A 20,381-nucleotide genomic window follows, 5' to 3' on the forward strand; every position below is an offset into this window, starting at 1 on the left:
CGCAAAAAGGGATCACGTGACCCCCTTTTGTGACCGTCATAAATAGGAGTCCATTGACACGCATCTGAATCTTGTTTACGGGGCCACGGGGGATGCTGTGATGGTCGTTAAGGGTGAAAAATGATCGCGGGTCACCTTTTCCCCCCCTCCAGTCATTTCGAACGGTCGCTAAATGGAACACTGCAGGTTGAGGACTGTCTGCCGTCATGGGAATGTGCACAGCCTCCACTGCCTTCATTAAGGGGGCTCGGCACAAATCTTGGGGTGAAACGTCTCCCGTCCAGAGTTCTAGCTAGGAGAGAAGATTCAGGCCGCCCTGGAAGGTGGACATTGGGAGACAGAACATCGATGCCGTGAAGATGTTGCTTTGTCTGGTCGCTTGAAGACAAAAGTCCGAAAGTCCAGTTCCAGCTCTGATAAAGATTGCTCGACAAACAATGACCCAGGAAACAAATATGATTTAGGTCTTCAGGAAGGAGGAGTGGAATGCTTTCAACGCTGTTCCCCTCCAAGTTTTGCTCTGGAGATGCCCTTCTATAAGCAGGACCTTCTTGAGAACTTCCCAAACGGCCTGCTGGTTGGACAGAGAGTTCTCTCCCTGGGAACAGGTCTCATTTCCTCGTCCGTCCGTTCTCCTGAGGGATCTCCTTTGCCAACTTCAAAAGCTGAAGATATCTCTAGTGGAGTACCCTCCAACCTCAAGGAGCTACGAAGTTCTCCTAGAAGGTCCCACCAGGGCTAGGAGAGAGTCCGAAGCCACCCAGCATCCCCAAATCTTCACCCAGGGCTTTCCACGGAGCAAATATGGTCGCGGGCACCCCTGCCTTTCAACTCTGGTGGCTGGAGAAGACTCCTGCGAGTCCCTTGGACTGCAAGGCCATCCAACTGGTCAGTCCTAGAGGAGATCAACCCTGGATGCTCTTTAGAAGGCCAGATCCTGAAGAGGAAACTCAAGGACTTTGGCACCTGATGAGAAGGAAGAAGGACTCTCTGGAGAAGAGCCTCATGCTGGGAACGATGGAGGGCAAAAGAAGAAGAAGGGGACAACAGAGAAGGAGGTGGCTGGATGGAGTCACCCAAGCAGCCGGCCTGAGCTTCAATGGAGTCCAGAGGATGGGAAGGCTTGGAGGAACGTGGTCCATGGGGTTGTGGTGGGTTGGACACGACTTCACAACTAACAACAACAACAACCCCATGCCAGTATGAGGTGAGTCCTTCTCCTCAACATCCCAACACGCTAGAAGTCAACCAGGAGGACCGGTGAACTTCGGCCAATGGGGGAAGGGAGGAAGCAGGCTCATCCTTGAGCTGTGAGTAAGGACGGAGCAATGGGTGGCGTCTGAGCACTGTCTTTTGGCCGGGGGCCAGTCAGCACAAGGAGAGGATTGCACCAGACTTGCAACTCGTAGCTCCCTCCATAAGGTGTCTCCGGGACACACCTTCGCGAGGTATAAAACTGTGCCAAGGAGACAACCAGCGAGAGCAGCACCTCCAAACCTCAGGGAGCAGGTAAGTCGGCCTTCTGTCTTGAGGCCCCCTTCCCCAAAACCGAGAGAGGGCAATTCGAGGGTTAGGGTCTCTCCTCTTCCCTTCCCTTCCCCATCTTCTTGGCAACCTTCCTCCACTCTTTCTCTTCTTCCCTGAATCTTCTCGGTTGGACAAGTTTGGGCAAATCACTCCTCCAAACTTGCTGACGGCAATCCAGAACAGATTGTACGGTGTGGGGATGGTTCAGGTTTTCAACGCAACAGGAGCGTTTCCCGCACACATACAAACCTTCCCCCCTTTTCTGCTTTCCCCCTGCCCTGTGATAGGAGACCCCATTTGAACCCGGGAGCGAACTCCTCAAGCTCCGGAGAAACCACTCAACGGCCACGTTATCGTGATCTTCCGAAAGGGGGGGATATTTTGCCCGAGAACCAGCGAGGAGCCGATCTGTCGGGAGAACGATGGGTTGTCGATGCGGCAAGAAGCGAAAGGTGAAAAGGGGGGTAGGGGGAAACGGGTGGGGTGGGTTGCGTGTCGCGGGGAGGGTTTTTTTTGGGGAGAAGTGAGAAGCAAAAGACAGACAGAAGAAGATGGGCCTAATTTGGGAACCTTGAGGTGCAACGGAGAGGCAAAACTGGAGGAATATCTCCACGGCAGATTTTCGAGAGGCCGTAGACCCCCAAGTTATATCCCCTAATTCCAGATTGGGGACTCACATCCTTTCGAAAAAGCGCGAGGGAAGGGAGAAATTTAATTTTCAGAAGAGGAAAGTGGGCAGAGATGGTGGCACGATTCCAAATCCAGATGGAAAATTGCTTAGAAGATTAAACCCTAACTTGGAAGTTCCGATTCCAGGGGGTGAAAATTAAACACCCAAGATTAAGGCAGTTTGGCCCTGGAGTTTGGGTCCTCCTTCGCACAAAACTCAAAATTTTTGGGTGGGAATGTTCAAATTTAATTGCCTGCGTTGTGTTGTCCCCCGTCCCCCCGTGACCTCCGATTCTCATTCAAACTCTTCCGTTTTAATTGAGACCAAGACGTTATTATTATTCTACTATGCAGAAGACAGTTGGAATCCATCTGTTTTATTTCCTTTCTTTTTTTCTTGACTTGTTTTTAATTTTTTCCTCCTTTTGGATCGTCTTTCCCGTAGGTTTTCCTCTCCCCCACCCCCCAATTTATCTTGCATTTTATCTCTTTGAAACTTTAGCCGAGCGAGTTGAATTCAAGGCAAAGTAGTTTTTTTTGGCGACAATCATTTTACAATAATTGAATATATTGGGGCAAGCCAAGTCTTTTCCGGTAGGAGAACGGCACTCGTAAAAAAATCCATCTATGCGATTGCTCGAAATAAAAAAAATGACAGGACATCAACCATCAACCCATCAGAATATTGACAGGGGAGGGAGGCCTATGAAAATTCAGCAATCTTCTCCATCATCAAATGCTCCATCCTAGTTTTGTCTCCAGGAAAATATCTTCACGCCGAGGGGGGCAACTTTTCCATTTTGTTTTTCCCCCCCCAGGAATTAAAAATAATTCAGTCGAACAATGAGTCACAATTGTTCTCTGGCCAGCCAGAAACAAAGAGGGGGGGGGAGGAAGGAAACTAGATTTTGGAAACCTCAGAAGGCAAACAGGTTGGGAATATTTTGGAATTTAATTCGGATCGCGTTCTGGGTTCGAAAGAATCCGCCAGGGATCCAGGCAACTTTCTTTTCGGCTTCCTCGGCCGCCTGTGAATTTAATTTGCAACCTATCAAGATAAAATTCAGCTCGAAGAAATGAGATTGACTCTCAGGAAACGCCCCAATGCTTGTGAAGACACAAGGAAGGTGGATCCCGAAATTTAACATTTTCAGCTTGGGAGAATCAAGGTTAACTTGCAGATTGCTCAGATCCAGCCGCTGTGCTTATCCTGACTTCAATCTGTTTGTTTTAAATAAATAGCAAAACAATCAGTGAAAAGATTCTTTTTTTAAATATCGGAAAAATGGGTAACACTCCAAATATTGGAAGGAGCCATTTCTAACCACGGTCATTGCTGACCGGGGTTAATCTCTGCCTTAAAGTCTGTTATACTATTTGCTTTAAATCCCAGAAAAGATTCGTCGGGCTGGTGTTGCAAACATTGGTTTCCAGATTCATGCCAACGAAACCATCCTTTAAAAAAAAAAAGTTATTATTTTCTCCTCTGTCTCGGCCTCCAATCCATCGTTTAAATCCATCCTCCGATTTGGCAGATTTTGCAATGAAATGGCGATAAACAAACGGCGCCTGGGCTGGGAAATTCGCAATATTTATGTTTCCGTGGAGAGGCCTGAAAAAAAGACATGAGTAATGCAATCATTTTTATTTGGGAGAACTAGGGAAAAAACAAAAATTTAAAAAAAGACGAGAATCAAAATTTGGATAGAAGAGGCTTCGAAATGCAGATTTTCCCACTTCTTTCTTCCTCGTCTTTCTCCCCAGAAAAATAAATCCATTTTACAGGGGGGATTTTTCCCCTATCCATCTTCTCCATCGTTTGGATGTATTTTCCCCCACCCCAATCCTTCCCAATGGATGCTGCAGCTGTTTTTTTTTGGGAAAATCAAAATAGCTGCTAATTTTGCAAGTATTTTGCAAAGTTATCTCCAAGCTGAGATCTTTAAAAAAAAACATTTGCACACTAGGTGTGCCCCAAATGATACCAGGAACATTTGATCAGGAGATATAAAAGACCCAGCCTTGATCAAAAGCTTGGGCTAAACTCCATTCATCGTTCATCCGGTTACAATGGTTTCTTTCTTGACAGGCATCCTGGCTTGTGTTAAGCCAACATTGAAGGGTGTCCTGGCTGGTCTAAAGCCAAAGTTAATTTTAAAACAGCACCAACCAGAAAACGTGGTCAGGTTTGAGGGATACAGATGAAATATTTGGCACGCACCAAAATTCCATCCATTCGCCCAAGCTTTGAAAGACTTTTGAAATATTTAGGAATTCCCAAATTGGGAAAGGCCAGATTGGGGGGGTTTGGGAGCAAAAACTCCAAAGGAGAACAGGTGAACGTCAAAATGATGAAAATTACCTGCCCAGGTAGCACCCAGTCAGGTTGAGACGCTTCGCTTGGTGTGTTGGGCCTCCGTCAAGAAAAATATATATATTCTGCCTAATTGTTGATTTGAGAGTAAGAAACCAACGTGTTTTATATCTGCATCTCCACCAAAGAAAATGGGATATTTTTCCCCCTATTGTTCTGCTCCTCTTTTCTTCCCCGACTCTTCGTTTTGCTATTTTTCTGAGTTTTTCTTTTTAAAACCTAGTTTGTTGAAATGTACGGGAGAGGGAGAGGCGGAGTGTGAAACTGTGTGTGCCCCAGACTTTGGCATAAAAAAAGTTTTGGACGCCTTAAAGAGCCGGCTGTTTCGGGGAGGGTGCAGCTGTGTGTAGGAAGGTGCTCGGCAGGTTAAGCGACTTTGGCGAGAGATGGCGCACACGGGGAATTGCGTGGCTGGGATGAATCTCACCTGTCCTCCTCTTCCCACCTGCCCTCCGTGCCTGCCTTTACAGGATAGCCAAGAACTCACCGATGTCGAGAGAGCCATCGAGATCGTCATCAACAACTTCCACTGTTACGCCGTCAAGGGACACAAGGAATGCCTCACGCCCAATGAATTGAAAGACCTAGTTGGACAGAGGCTGCCACATTTAGCCAAGGTGAGACCAACAGCGCCCGGGACGTCCGGTGTCCCAAGACGGGATCGGGACACCGATCAACCCCCCCCTTCTCTCCCGAAGGAACAGGTTTGGGCTGCTTGAAAATCCGGCTCGAAAGTTATTCCAGGGATTCTGAATTCCGTTGGGCAGAAATTCCCATGTTCGGGGCTACCCCTGAAAAGGCCCCGCTGTGTGTTTTCTTTGGGCCACCCCCGAAAAGGCCCCGCCGTGTGTTTTCTTCGGGTTGCAAAGATCTCCTTTTAAAAATAAATAAATAAATAAAATAAATTGGGGTCTCCCTCCCCCCCGCCGAGGCCAACCCCCAGATTGTGTTTCAACGCAAAAACCCAGGTTGGATTTCAAGAGAAGAAAGTTCTGCATTTTAATGTAAAGACACAGTTTCTGCGTTAAGATAGGTATTTAGTTTGGAAACTTCTTTGTATCCTGGAATGGTCTAGTTTAATTTTAGTTTTAGTTTAGTTTAATTTAGAGTTTAGAGTTTAATTTAGTTTAGAGTTTAATTTAGTTTAGAGTTTAGTTTAGTTTAAGTTTAATTTAGTTCAGAGTTTAGTTTAGTTTAAGTTTAGTTTAATTTAGAGTTTAGAGTTTAATTTAGTTTAGTTTAGAATTTAGAGTTTAGTTTAGAGTTTAGTTTAGAGTTTAATTTAGTATAACTTAGAGTTTAGAGTTTAATTTAGTTTAGAGTTTAGTTTAGTTTAGTTTAAAATACATTTTTCAAATGTCAAGTTAATGTCAACTCGTAGTAATTATTATGGATAGGTTTTATTTCAGGACTTTAAAATAAGGCACAGACCAAATCTCATTTTGACGGTTGGCTGTAAAATCTGTAACCGGATTTTACCGGTTAAAATATGCACAAGAAAATATCCAATAAAGAACAGATAAGTGTGCAGAAAATAACAAAGACGACCAAAACTGCACATCCAGCAAAATATATTGCTTGCAAAAATGTGCACTAATTAATAACTGCCTGTAAACTACTGAAAAAAGTTGCTATTAAGAATCTTATCATTAATCTATTCAGCTCCCCAATGCATCAAACGGACTGCAAAGTAAGATTTAAGCAAGGAATTAAATCCATAAAGCTATGCATCTAAAAACAACAACAATCTGATCGTTTTAAGAAAACTCTCAAGCTTTTTAAAACAACAGCAGAGATGCAAAAAAAATTAAGATCTGTTCAGTCGTCCTTTTTAATTTTTTTCTTCTTCTGTCGTTTCTCCCCCCCAACCTCTCTCTAACAGGGAGTCGAACCTTTGGATGAGAAGATTGAATGCTTGGGTGATAACGAAGAAGCGAAACTCCAGTTTGGGGAATACTGGGACATAATGGGAGACGCCGCCAAGGGATGCCGCCTGCCGAAGAAGTGAAGAGCCGAGTTCAAAAGAAGACAAGTGTGGACCCCATTTGCGCAGAAGCACCGGGAGATCTCAAATGTGTTTATTTCATGCAGTGTTAATTATTGGGGGGGATTCATTCGATCCACTCGATTTTCCTAACCTAGGTGGTTCTTGTTCTTGATATCAAGAAATTTTTCAAACCCCCCGGAGCCAGAAGACAGAAATTTCATGCAGGGGGGGAGGAAAAAAAAATTAAAGTCTTCTCAAATTTTAAATTTTCAGAGCTCGTGACGCCAAACTTTAGAAAATCTTCCTACAGTTTGAAGCTTTTTTTTTTAAGCTGAGCTCTGAAAAAAATCGCAAAAGATCCAATAGATATTCTTAATTTTTATCTCTGATGTTGGCAGCATTTCATCCTGGGACAGTTTAAAGCTCCAATTCTCCACATTTTTTAAAAAAATAATAAGTTGAGAATTTCGTTTGAACCCCCCCCCCCCAAAACCTCTCCTTTTCAAATGTGTACCTCAAAAATGCCTTAAACATTCTGTTAAATATATATATAAAGTACATATATATATATATACATGTATGTATAAGAAGTTGCACATAGAATTTTATATATCGCTGCCAAAACCGGAATGTGATAAATCTGAATTTAAAACTCAAGATTTCGGTGGTTGGTTTCTTTCTTCGCTGCGTGTTCTTAAACATCTATTTCCTCCCCTTTCCGTGAAAGTCAGAAGTTGCAGAAAAAGCCCACCCACTCAAAATAAAGCGAGTGGATTAAAAAAAAAAAACAGAATTTTGAAGAAAAAAGAAAAAAAAACTCATCCATAGAAGCATCTTAAAAATAGAAATCCTGCTTTATGTACCTCTAATAGGTTCTACCACAAAACCGCGGACGACAAAATCGCGGTCGACGAAAGCGCGTATGTGACGTCATCACAGCGCGACAAAAAAGATCGAAAAAGATAGAAAAATGTAAAAATAAAACTAAAACCTTCCCCTAACCCCCCCAAACCTAACCCTAAACCTAACCCTAAACCTAACCCTTAACGTAACGAAAAACCTAACGCTAACCCTTAACCTAACGCTAAACGTAACGCTAACGCTCTAACCCTAACCCTAACCCTAACCCTTAACCTAACCCTAACCCTAACCCTTAACCTAACCCTTACCTTTATGTGAATCGGCTTGCTGTAATTTAATTTTTATTTCAATTTTTCGATCTTTTTCGTCGCGTTGTGATGACGTCACATACGCGATTTCGTGGACCGCGCTTTTGTGGACCGCGCTTTTGACGGGTCACGCCTCTAATAAACTAATAAACTAACTCTTGGGAAGTGGGGTAACTTTACACCGACAGTGGGGAGAAATCCAGAGCCGCAGAATTGGAAAGTCGGGGGGGGAGTCTCACAAAGATCATCTAGCCCACTCCCCTGATGTGATTGCCTCTCCCTGAGTCCCTGATATATGCCTGTCCCCAACATAGCCACATCCCTGGTGTCAAGCCAGTTATTTCTGGATTCTCTTTTGGTTTCCTGCTCGTGTCGGGGGTTGGACTAGAAGACCTCTAGGGTCCCTTCTAACTCTGTCATCCTGTTAAGAGGGGCTGGCCAGATGAGCAAATATCCTTCCTTCAGATCCCAGTGGAGAATATTTTGAAATATACTCAGGGCTTCTGCATTCCCGCTGTTGAAACACTGGATTTCCCAACTTTATCAGAGTTGGGGGTCACAACCCACCAATTCTTAGGGGGGGGGGGTGACATGATAGCAGCCTTCCAATATTTGAGGGGCTGCCCCCCCAAAAAGGGGAGGTGTTAACCTATTCTTCAAAGCACCTGAGGGTAGAACTATAAGCAACGGATGGAAACTAAACAAGGAGAGAAGCAACGTGGAATTAAGGAGAAATTTCCTGACCGTGAGAACAATTAATCAGAGGAACAGCTTGCCACTAGAAGCTGTGGGTGGCCCCCATCGATGGAGGTTTTAAAAAGAGACTGGACAGCCATTGGTCCCAAATGGTCTCGTGCTTGAGCCGGGGGGTTGGACTAGAAGACCTCCAAGGTCCCTTCCACCTCTGTTGTTCTGAACCCATCGGGCTGGTTATTTGTAGGATTTGAGGCAGGGGGGACTCCAGGCGAGCCAGAAAAGTTTGTTGGGAGTTGTTGCATGGCCCTTTCTGCAGATGTGATCCAGCTGCAAACCCAACCCATTTCAAAGCCAGCCCACGGGACCAGTGAGAATTGGGTGGGAGATTCATCCCAGACTGCAAACTCACAACCATCATGCCCGATCGATCGATTGATCAATCAATCAGTCCTGCCCGGCCACACCTGGCAGGATGACCAGCTCCTCCCAAATTCTGCCTCCGCCGTTATCGCCTCATTTTGCCTCTTTTCTGTATCATAATCGAAATAAAAAGCAAAAATAAATCAATAAATCCTATAGTTCCGTTCGTTTTCGGTGTATCGGTTTTCTCAATTGGGAAAGGCAGGAATTAAGAGACCCGGGGGGTGGGGGGAAGAACCGATGTTAGGTTTGGAAAAGGCCCTCTGCACTGGCTCAGAGGCAGAAGCTGGGCTTGTGAGTGGCAAGCAAGGTAGACTGCCTCTGCACCAGGAGGTTTTATCCCCTTTCAGCTTGCCCAAATTTGCCGAAGACACAAAGTCAGCCAATCTTGCAAACTCGCCTCTCTTAAAGACGGGATCGGTTTATTAAACCGTGGCTACCCAGCATCCCGGTTCGGCGGCTCCTGTTCACACAACCAGCAATGTTTGATATCCCGGCTAAATAAAGAGAGTGGTTTTATAAGGAAGCATTTGTTTTGACCCCCACAAGGATCACAAGGATAAATAAAATAAGTAAAGCATTGGAAGAAGAAAGAAGAAAGGGAGAAGGGAGGAGGAGGAGGGGGGAGGAAGAGAAAAAACATCAGCTTATTTAGGAAGAGTATCCAATTTTAAGAAATTGCATCTGATTTTTAAGAAATACACCTGATTTTAAGAAATTGCATCCATGTTAAGAAATGCATGATTTTAATAATTGCATCCAATTTTAAGAAATTGCATCTGATTTTAATAATTACATCCAATTTTAAGAAATTGCATCCGATTTTAAGAAATTGCATCCAATTTTAAGAAATTACATCCGATTTTATTAATTACATCCAATTTTAAGAAACGCATCTGATTTTAAGAAATTGCATCCAATTTTAAGAAATTGCATCTGATTTTAAGAAATTGCATCCAATTTAATAATTGCATCCAATTTTAAGAAACACATCTGATTTTAAGAAATTGCATCCAATTTTAATAATTGCATCCAATTTTAAGAAATTGCATCTGATTTTAAGAAATTGCATCTGATTTAAATAATTGCATCCGATTTTAAGAAACGCATCTGATTTTAAAAAATTGCATCCAATTTTAAGAAATTGCATCTGATTTTAAAAAATTGCATCCGATTTTAATAATTGCATCCAATTTTAAGAAACGCATCTGATTTTAAGAAATTGCATCCGATTTTAATAATTGCATCCGATTTTAAGAAACGCATCTGATTTTAAGAAATTGCATCCGATTTTAATAATTGCATCCGATTTTAAGAAACGCATCTGATGTTAAGAAATTGCATCCGATTTTAAAACACGCATCTGATTTTTAAGACACACATCCGATTTTAAGAAATCGCAGTCCTCTTTTCGGAACTGCCTCCATGGGCCCAATCAACCCAACTTCCTCTCCTAATAAACCAGAAAAATTACAGCTGTTTTTTCCCCCCCTCCAACAACCTTCCGGCTGAGCCACGCTCGCAATCCGCCAAGCCCGTAATTAACCCTCTATCAGAAACAGGAAGCTTATTTTCTCCCCACCAAAAAAAAAAAAAATCTCTGACAAGCTTCTGTCATCTGTCTGTCATGTCCTGGTCTTGCTTTCGGATCTTAAAAAAAGGGGGGGGCATGACTCAGCGTTGCGGGCAGAAACTCGGAGAGGGATGAGGAATGACGGACGGATTGCAAAATCGCGGGCCCGGCGGCAAAAATTGCATTCCAAAACTTGGGAAGTGGGGTGTCTTTTTTCTTTTGTCGTTTTGAGGTTTGGCTCGGCTCACCCAGAAAACGGCGGATCGAATCCCTGTGAGTCAGACGTCCTGATTCAGGCACACGAGATTTTTTTGGGGGTGCCTGGTGCTAATCGGGCTTTATTGGGGTGACCTCAGCGATGAGATCCTGGAAAAACGCCTCGGGGAGATCAGATAATCCGCTGGAGATGATCTCCGGGCTGAGTCAGTTAAAGCCCAGGAGATCCTCGGCTTACGACCGCCAGGATTTCCACTGGAAGCAAGGCGGGGGTTTAAAGAAGTGAGTGGCGGATGATGTTATGGTTTTATTTTTTCCCCCCTGTGGTTGTTAAGTGAATCACTGCAGCGGTTCGGTGAATGAGACGGTCCTTAAGCGAATGAGTGAATGAGACGGTCATTAAGCGAAGCTTAATGGTTTGTCGGCGATGGGCGTTGCCTGTTCATTGTCGAACAGCCACAATTGGGATCGGATTGGCCGTTAAGCGAGTCGGGCTTAATCCTACGACTTCTGTGCAGCTGATCCCCACACTTACAACAGTTTGCGTAACAGACCAATCATAGTTACGACCGCCATGGAGCCCACTATTCATGTCGCTAAGTGAAACATTCGTTAAGCGAAGATGCCCGATTTTACGACCGTTCTTGCGAACAGTTTCTTAAGTGGATCCCTGCACCTGTTGTTAATCACGCCGTTATTAAGCGAATCCAGCTCCCCCCCCGCCAGGAGGTTGCAAAAGGGGATTGCGTGACACACCCTCTCCCCCGGGGACGCTGCGACCGTCGTAAATACGAATCCGTTGCCCAGTGTCCGGGATTTTGATCCCGTCACCGCAACGGTTGTCCACTTTTTTCCCAGGGCAGTTATAACTTTGAGTGGCCACTAAATGAATCGTTGTAAGTCTCTTATTCTTATTCTCCCGCCTTTTACAATCCTCCTGCCTTCTACGCTGGTTTTCTGCCCCCCTTTTGCCTTATTTAAAAAAAATATAAAATTAAATTAAAACCCACCTTTCACCGCCCCGCCCCTACGCTCCCCCCACCGGCCAGAGTTGACGTCACTTTGGCGGCTCGTTCCCGGCTGACGGAAAGGAAATGCTTTTCAAATGAGGGCCCTGCAATTAACCTGGGGAACTCCTCGCCACAGGATGTTCTCCAAGGAGGCCGAGTGGGAAGCGTGCCAAGCCGGGGACGGTTCTGCCCTCCCCGGGAACGATAACAAATGATTCCGGGCGGCTGGAATGCCAAGGAACTGGCTCCCCAGATCTCAATCAATAGCTGCTTAGCATTCCTTCGGCGGCGTCATTTGGCTCGGCAACCGGTTTTTCAGATTGCAATCCGAGCCTCCTGACCTCATCGCACAAAACCTCTGGGAAGGCTCACGCGGCTTCCTTCGAGAGGAGGACCTGGGCTGGCATGCCGGGTCGCCCCCACACCTCCGGCTTCCGCTCGACGGCCGGATTTTTCTGAATCCGACGGGATGAGTTGTGTTGGGGTGACATACTTGCTCGGTTTTTTTTACGACGTGCGGCCTCTCCGGACGTTATCCGGGAAGGGATTTGATAGAGAGGGGGGATTATTTCTCAGGGGAATACAGGTTGTGCTCAAGTTACGGCCAGAATGGAGCCCAAAAAGTACGTTGCTAAGTGAGACAATTGTTAAGGGATGATCCGTTATCGTAGTGCTCAAGTTACAGCCAGAATGGAGCCCAAAACATACGTTGCTAAGTGAGACATTTGTTAAGGGATGATCCGTTATAGTAGTGCTCAAGTTACGGCCGGAATGGAGCCCTAAACGTACGTTGCTAAGTGGGACATTTGTTAAGGGATGATCCGTTATCGTAGTGCTCAAGTTATGGCCAGAATGGAGCCCGAAACGTACGTTGCTAAGTGAGACATTTGTTAAGGGATGATCCGTTATAGTAGTGCTCAAGTTACGGCCAGAATGGAGCCCGAAACGTATGTTGCTAAGTGAGACATTTGTTAAGGAATGATCTGTTATAGTAGTGCTCAGGTTATGGCCGGAATGGAGCCCAAAACATATGTTGCTAAGTGGGGCATTTGTTAAGGGATGATCCGTTATCGTAGTGCTCAAGTTACGGCTGGAATGGAGCCCGAAATGTACGTTGCTAAGTGAGACATTTGTTAAGGGATGATCCGTTATCGTAGTGCTCAAGTTACGGCCGGAATGGAGCCCGAAACGTACGTTGCTAAGTGAGACACTTATTAAGAAAGAGTTCACTGCAGGTCGGGTTCAAGTTACGGAGTCCAAAAGGTAAAGTTGCTAAACGAGACTTCCGTCTCCTTTGTCCGCGCAGAAAGAGATCAGAAGTCAAACTTGGCGTGACGAACACACCCCGCGATGGTTGCACAGGTGCTGGCTGGGGGCTGTGCCTCGCTCTGCCCCGTTAAACGCACCTTCTGCATAATCCCCCGAAAATCCCTCGGATTAAAAGACCGAAAACTCCCCTGTCAGCCACCCCAGAAAGAATGAGACACCTGCCCCCATCAAGGTGTGAATTGTTTACTCAGACGAAACAATAAAAACCACATTTTCGATTAAGGCTGCTCCCCTCCCTGTGCCTAAATAAAGTTATTTTTTCCCCATTTTTTTTTAAAAAAAAACATAATCGGGTTTAATGTTTTGCTTTGTTTTTGAGATGCGTTCAAAATATTTGCGGGCTGCGAAACTCCAGTTGAGCACTAGAGGGCAGCAAAGGGGCGGTGTGTTTAGCCTCGTTCCTGCCCCCTGGTGGATGTTCACATTAACTGCAGCCAGGATAGGACCACAAGTTGCCAATTCAGCCCGCTGGCTCAGCTGCGTTGACAGCTGCTTCTCTTTTAAAAGGGGGAAACAGCTGTAAAAACAGACTGAAAGGGAATTCCTGAGCTTGGTGCCAATAAATCCGGCATTCTTGGCATGTCAATAAATGTGCTTGGTATCTTTAATATGCCTGGCAATTTTTGTGTGTGCATCTCTGCATTTTGGGGGGTGGGGTGCAATTTGGAGCAATCTGAAGATAGAGAGATGGATGGATGGATGGATGGATGGATAGATAAATAGATGATATATAGATGATTGATAGATAGATAGTAGATGATAGATAGATAGATAGATAGATAGATAGATAGATAGATAGATAGATAGATGATGGATGGATAGATAGATGATAGATAGATAGATAGATAGATAGATAGATAGATAGATAGATAGGTAGGTAGGTAGGTAGGTAGGTAGGTAGGTAGGTAGGTAGGTAGGCAGGCAGGCAGGCAGGCAGGCAGGCACAGACAGATAAATGGATGATATGGATGGAGAGAGTGAGTGGGAGAGAGAGAGACGACAGACATGATATGTATGTATTAAGTATGTATGTATGTATGTGTGTAGGTAGGTAGGTAGAGCTACATAGACAAAGAGAGAGATACATAGATGATTTATAGATGATACGTGACAGAGTTTGATAGAGAGATGGAGGGATAGAAAGATAGACTGAGGGATAATTAAGAGGAAGATAATAAGAAAGAGAGAGAGAGAGAGAGAGAGAGAGAGAGAGAGACATACATAGACATAGAGGTAGAAATAGTTGATAAATAGGTTTGATAGAGAGATGGAAGGATAGAAAGATAGATGCAAATGATAAATAATAGACACAGGTGATGATAGATAGAAAAAAAGAAATAAATAAATATGGAGATAGATAGATAGATAGATAGATAGATAGATAGATAGATAGATAATACATGAGATGATAGATAGATAATACATATATGAGAATAGATAGGTAGGTAGGTAGGTATATATCATATTATCATCTATTTCTATCTATCTCTGATAGAGAGATGGAAGGATAGAAAAACAGATGCAAATGATAAATAATAGACACAGGTGATGATAGATAGATAGAAAGAAAGAAAGATAGATAATACATACATGAGATGATAGACAGATAGATAATACATATATGAGAATAGATATATAGGTAGGTAGGTAGGTAGATATCATATTATCATCTATTTCTATCTATCTCTGATAAGAGAGATGGAAGGACAGAAAAATAGATGCAAATGATAAATAACAGACACACGTGATGAAAGATCGGCAGACAGAGAGATAACATTAGATATAGATAGATGAGAAAGACAGAGAGAGATATGCAGTGCGTCCTAATTAAAACAGGAACGAAGGATGGAAAACTTAAGTTTTAAATCAAGAGGCCTCTCCTTCTCCATCACTGATTAACCAACAGCTTTTAAGGTGCGGCCTGTGGCTAATTCTGGATCAACGAGAGGAATGTTGTGGTTGGGATGTCACCACAGCAGCTGCCCGCCGAGGGCACGGCTTTGGGGAATGCAAGGGATGTGCCAACCCTCTGGATCTCCGCCAAAATATCCCCACGTCCCTCGGAAAACACCCCCCAAATGTGCATGATTATTAATATTATTATTTGCTTCTTCAGCCTGGCTCTTAACTGTCCCCTCCTGGAGACTGGGGCTCCCCTCTCTGCCCTGTTGCAGGGCCTGGCACGGCAGTGCCAAGCCAGGAACGCGATTTGGCAACGGCGCCACGTGGGATCCAGGGGGTGTTAGTCAGAGAGACGAACACCCCGAAAACAACCGGAGGAGTGACGGTGGGAAGAAAGAAGGAGAAGAGGAGGGAATTATCCCTTTAAAAGCCAGCCCGTCCTGCTCTCGTGATTCAGGGGCCGGGCGTAACTTTGGATGGGAGTTTACAGAATCCTTTACTCAAATAGACCGTCGTAAACAGAGGCCAGAGGCGAATCCGACAGAGGAAAGCCAGCACAGGGACAGCTGCCGGTGCCCAGCCACACAAACCATCATGCCGGGTAAGGAACGCAAGGCGGTTGTGCCACACAATGGTGGCATTGATTGTGGGTAGGTGGGCAGAGAGTTTTTAAGACGCCACTCGGAAAGCCGGAGAGGTTTTAAGTTTGCAAAAAGTGGGAAAGCAATTTTTTATGTGTGTGTGGATCGGGTCTGCCTGTCAGTCCATCAATCACTTGACGGAGCCGTCGTTGAATTCACACAACCGGACGGATCCAGACACACAAAAGTCGAAAAGGAAGAATTGGAGAGAAGGAGGGTCTTTTTTGTTTTAAAGGGGCCGGCCGCGACTTAAAGAAAAACTCCGAAGAGAGAAAGTTCTGTGTTACATCCAAACTTTGGAATCGATTCTCACACGACCCCCAAAACCCAGATTGGGGCAGTCGGGCACCGAGATGGGGCAATGCCAGGTTTTCATCGATGAGAGGAAAATCTAGATTTTTCTTTTTCCTTTGGGGATTTTCGAGGCGAGTTTGGGAGGGGAAGCCCGCTTTGGGTTGGTTTGACCTGAGTCTTTCGGGGGTGGGGGTGTCTTGCGAACCCTGGTTGTGTTTTTCACAAAATAAAGAGGAAAATTGGTGCCCCCCCCCACCTTCCTACTTTCCCCAGCCCCGCTTGCAGCCCTCCATCCGGTTCCCCCACCCTCCCCCCAAAAAACATTGGAGGCTGTTGAAATAAGGCCAGTCAAGTTGAAACTTGTCCAAAGTTTTGCTAACAACACCCAGTCTGGAATTTAAAATGAGAGAGGGGGGAAGGGAGAGAGGGAAGGAGGGAGAGATAGAGAGAGAAAGAGAGAGAGGAAGGGAGGGGGAGAGAGGAAAGAGAGAGAGAGAGAAAGAAAAAGAGAAAGAGAGAGGAAGGGAGAGAGTGGAAAGAGTGAGAGAGAGAGAAATAGATGATACAGTTTGATAGAGAGATGGAAGGATAGAAAGATAAATACAAATGATAGATAATAGACATAGGTGATGATAGATGATAGATAGATAGATAGATAGATAGATAGATAGATAGATAGATAGATAGATAGATAGATAGATACCAGTAGATAAATGAGAGAGAAATGAGAGAGGTAAAATAGATAGAAATAGATGATAAAAGTTTAATAGAGAGATGGGAGGATAGATAGATTCAAATGATAAATAATATATACGTGATGATAGATAGATACCAGTAGATATAGATAGATGAGAGAGAGAGAGATGAGAGATGAGAGATGAGAGAGAGAGAGAGGGAGGGAGAGAGAGAGAGAGAAAGAGATGAGAAAGAGGGAGAGAGAAATAGATGATAAATAGAGTTTGATAGATAGAAGGATGGAAAAATAGATACAAATGATAGATAGATAAATTGATACGATAGATAAATAGATGATAGATAGAGAGATAGAGAGATAGAGATAGATCGATAGATCGATAGATATAGATGGAGAGAGAGAGAGAGAGAGAGAGAGAGAGAGAGAGATGGGGGGAGACTTCCTAGATTTGGGGCTTCTGGGATTTGTAGTCCTCCAGACAGGAAGAATGTTGAATTAATGGGGTGTCTGATATGCAAATGGATTTCGAGGCTGTTTATTTTTAATTTTATTTTCGGAAGCTGCCTCCAGTAGCAATTATACGAAAATGTCACGTCCTGGGTGTAATCTTCTCTTAAAATAATAATAATAATAATACTAAGGGAAGAAGGATTATTCATTTGATAGCCTTCGGATGTCCCCGTCGGTGTCGGTTTTCTCCCTGTGTTTAAAATATCCAGGCCGGAAAGACCTGGGGGCTCAGCGAAACGATTCGATTCATAATTTGGGCAAAAGAGGCCATAAAATCCGGGCGCGACTCGCTTAATGACCGAACTTGCTTAGGAACAGAAATTCTGGTCGTAACTTGAGGACCCCCCTCCTCCTCAAGTCATTTAAATCCAAAAGCTTTCTCTTGAAAACGGCCGGGGAAAAGGAGGCACACTCCCAGGGTTTTTCCCTAGCGGCGTTCCAGCAAATGGCGCTGTAGGGTAGACTTCTCCTGAATGGAGAGGCTCCACTAGATTACTTGGCTCGAAGCTCCCGATAAACGTCTCCCGCATAAACTAGCTTTCCTGGCCTTAACGCCACACTGGCCCCGCTCCTCCCACACACACCCCCACCCCTCAAGAGTTATGGCGGGGCTGTTACTCCCCAGGCAAGGATGATGGTCACTGTAGTTTTAGAGCAGGAATCCTCAGGTTGGGACCTCGAGGCGAAGCCACAGACAGGCTGCGCCTTTCCCCAGCTTGTGGCCATGAGTTCCACAGGGGAGATTAAGCGCTACCAAAAGGAAGGGTTTCCTGTTGACAGGGACCAGGGCAAAGATGAGCTATTCCGTTGCTAATTCGGATTGTTACACTGGGCAAATCAATCTGTCTGTCTGTCCATCCATCCATCCATCCATCCATCACCTATCTCATCTATCTCTCTCTCTCATATCTCTTCCCTCTCTGCATCCATCCTTCCATCCGTCCATCCATCATCTATTTCATCTACTTCTATCATCTCTCTGTCCCTCTGTCCCTGTCTGTCTATCCATCTCGTCTCCTCTCCCCCCTCCTCCCTCTCTCCCTTTCCCTCCCTCCCTATCCATCCATCCATCCATCCATCCATCCATCCATCCATCTATCTATCATCTATTGTATCTCTCTCTCCATTTCCCAATTTATTATCTATCACCTTTACTTCTTGCTTTTTCGATTTATCTTTTTCCTGCCTTCCACTTTTCTATTTCCTATTATCTTTCCATCTATTCTCCATTCATCTGTCTCTCTCTGTCTCTTTCTCCATCTATCCATTGGCATCCACAGAGCCTTGAAACTAATTCGAACCTGGCCCTGCCCCTCAGCCAAGGGCCGTGTCTTTCTGCCCCCTGATTTACGAATGGGTTCACTCTCTTGGTGGTATTATTATTATATTATATTATATTATATTATATTATATTATATTATATTATATTATATTATATTATATTATATTATATTATTATATTATATTATATTATATTATATTTTTATTTTATTTATTTTGTTTTGTTTTATTTTATTATTTTATTTATTTTATTTATTTTATTTATTTTATTTATTTTATTTATTTTATTTATTTTATTTATTTTATTTATTTTATTTATTTTATTTATTTTATTTTATTATTTTATTATTTATTTATTTATTTTTTATTTTTTATTTTATTTTATTATTTCATTTTATTATTTCATTTTATTATTTTATTTTATTATTTTATTTTACAATTCATCCATCGTGCACCCATTTGCAGGAAGCCGCTCGCTTTAGAAACAGGCAGCGAAAATCCCCTTTTCCGCTTAAAATTGCCTGACTAGGTGGCTCGGCGGCTAAGACACTGAGCTTGTCGATCAGAAAGGTCGGCAATTCGGTGGTTCGAATCCCGCTAGTGCACTGTCTCCTGCGTAAGCAGGGGGTTGGACTAGGTGACCTCCAAGGTCCCTTCCAACTCTGCTACTGTTTAAATAAACAGATATCCCTCCCCACAGGGATATTAAAGACAAATAAAGCAGCAGTAAAACAATCACGCCCTGAAAATTAAAAGACGGGGAATTAAAAATGAGGAACCGCCCGGATTTCTCAATGCCGCCTGTCTGGAATTGGGAAATGCTAGAATTGGCAATCGGGAGGAAATGAAGAGGATTCATTTTCTAGACATGGCTGGAATTCACACAGGCGGTCCTCGACTTACGACGGTTCGCTTAGCGACTGTTCAAAGTTACAACGGCGCTGTGAAAAAAAGCAACTTAACGGCCGTCTTTTCACACTTACGATGCTCACAGTCGCGTGATCAGAATTTCGGACACTTGGTAACGGGCTTGTACTTATGACGGCAGGGGTCACGCGATCCCCTTTTTGCGAACTGCAAGGTCCGTGGGGGAAGCCAGATTCGCTTAACGACAAAGCTTCACTTAACAACCGTGGCAACGAAAGGTCATGAAACGGGGTGTAAAAACGGACTCCATGTTTCACTTGGCAACAAAAGTTTTGGGCGCTGGCTGGGGGATTCTGGGAGTTGAAGCCCACTTCTCTTAAATCATGCAAACGGGGGGATTCTGGGAGTGGAAGCCCACTTCTCTTAAATCATGCAAACGGGGGGATTCTGGGAGTGGAAGCCCACTTCTCTTAAAGCATGCAAACGGGGGGATTCTGGGAGTGGAAGCCCACCCTTCTTAAATCATGCAAACGGGGGGATTCTGGGAGTGGAAGCCCACCCTTCTTAAAGCATGCAAACGGGGGGATTCTGGGAGTTGAAGCCCACCCCTCTTAAATCATGCAAACGGGGGGATTCTGGGAGTGGAAGCCCACCCTTCTTAAATCATGCAAACGGGGGGATTCTGGGAGTGGAAGCCCACCCTTCTTAAAGCATGCAAACGGGGGGATTCTGGGAGTTGAAGCCCACCCCTCTTAAAGCATGAAAACTGGGAGATTCTGGGAGTTGAGGCAAACCCCTCTTAAAGCATGCAAACTGGAGGATTCTGGGAGTCAAAGCCCACCCCTCTTAAAGCATGCAAACTGGGGGATTCTGGGAGTGGAAGCCCACTTCTCTTAAAGCATGCAAACGGGGGGATTCTGGGAGTTGAAGCCCACCCCTCTTAAATCATGCAAACGGGGGGATTCTGGGAGTGGAAGCCCACTTCTCTTAAAGCATGCAAACGGGGGGATTCTGGGAGTTGAAGCCCACCCTTCTTAAAGCATGCAAACGGGGGGATTCTGGGAGTTGAAGCCCACCCCTCTTAAAGCATGCAAACTGGGGGATTCTGGGAGTGGAAGCCCACTTCTCTTAAAGCATGCAAACGGGGGGATTCTGGGAGTTGAAGCCCACCCCTCTTAAATCATGCAAACGGGGGGATTCTGGGAGTGGAAGCCCACTTCTC

The 20,381-nt window shown here is 44.4% G+C and overlaps 1 protein-coding gene across 1 annotated transcript; it reads left to right on the top strand.

Moving 5' to 3' along the window:
* The first annotated feature begins 1,949 nt into the window (after nucleotides 1–1,949).
* Nucleotides 1,950–6,824, top strand: S100A14 (S100 calcium binding protein A14). Its single transcript, XM_032234032.1, has 3 exons — nucleotides 1,950–1,979; nucleotides 5,041–5,187; nucleotides 6,453–6,824. Exons 1-3 carry the CDS (start codon nucleotides 1,950–1,952, stop codon nucleotides 6,576–6,578), a joined length of 303 nt encoding a protein of 100 aa, XP_032089923.1. The 3' UTR covers nucleotides 6,579–6,824.
* The last annotated feature ends 13,557 nt before the right edge of the window (nucleotides 6,825–20,381 follow it).

The sequence above is a fragment of the Thamnophis elegans genome, chromosome 17 (genome assembly GCF_009769535.1).
Source record: "Thamnophis elegans isolate rThaEle1 chromosome 17, rThaEle1.pri, whole genome shotgun sequence".
NCBI lineage: Eukaryota > Metazoa > Chordata > Lepidosauria > Squamata > Colubridae > Thamnophis > Thamnophis elegans.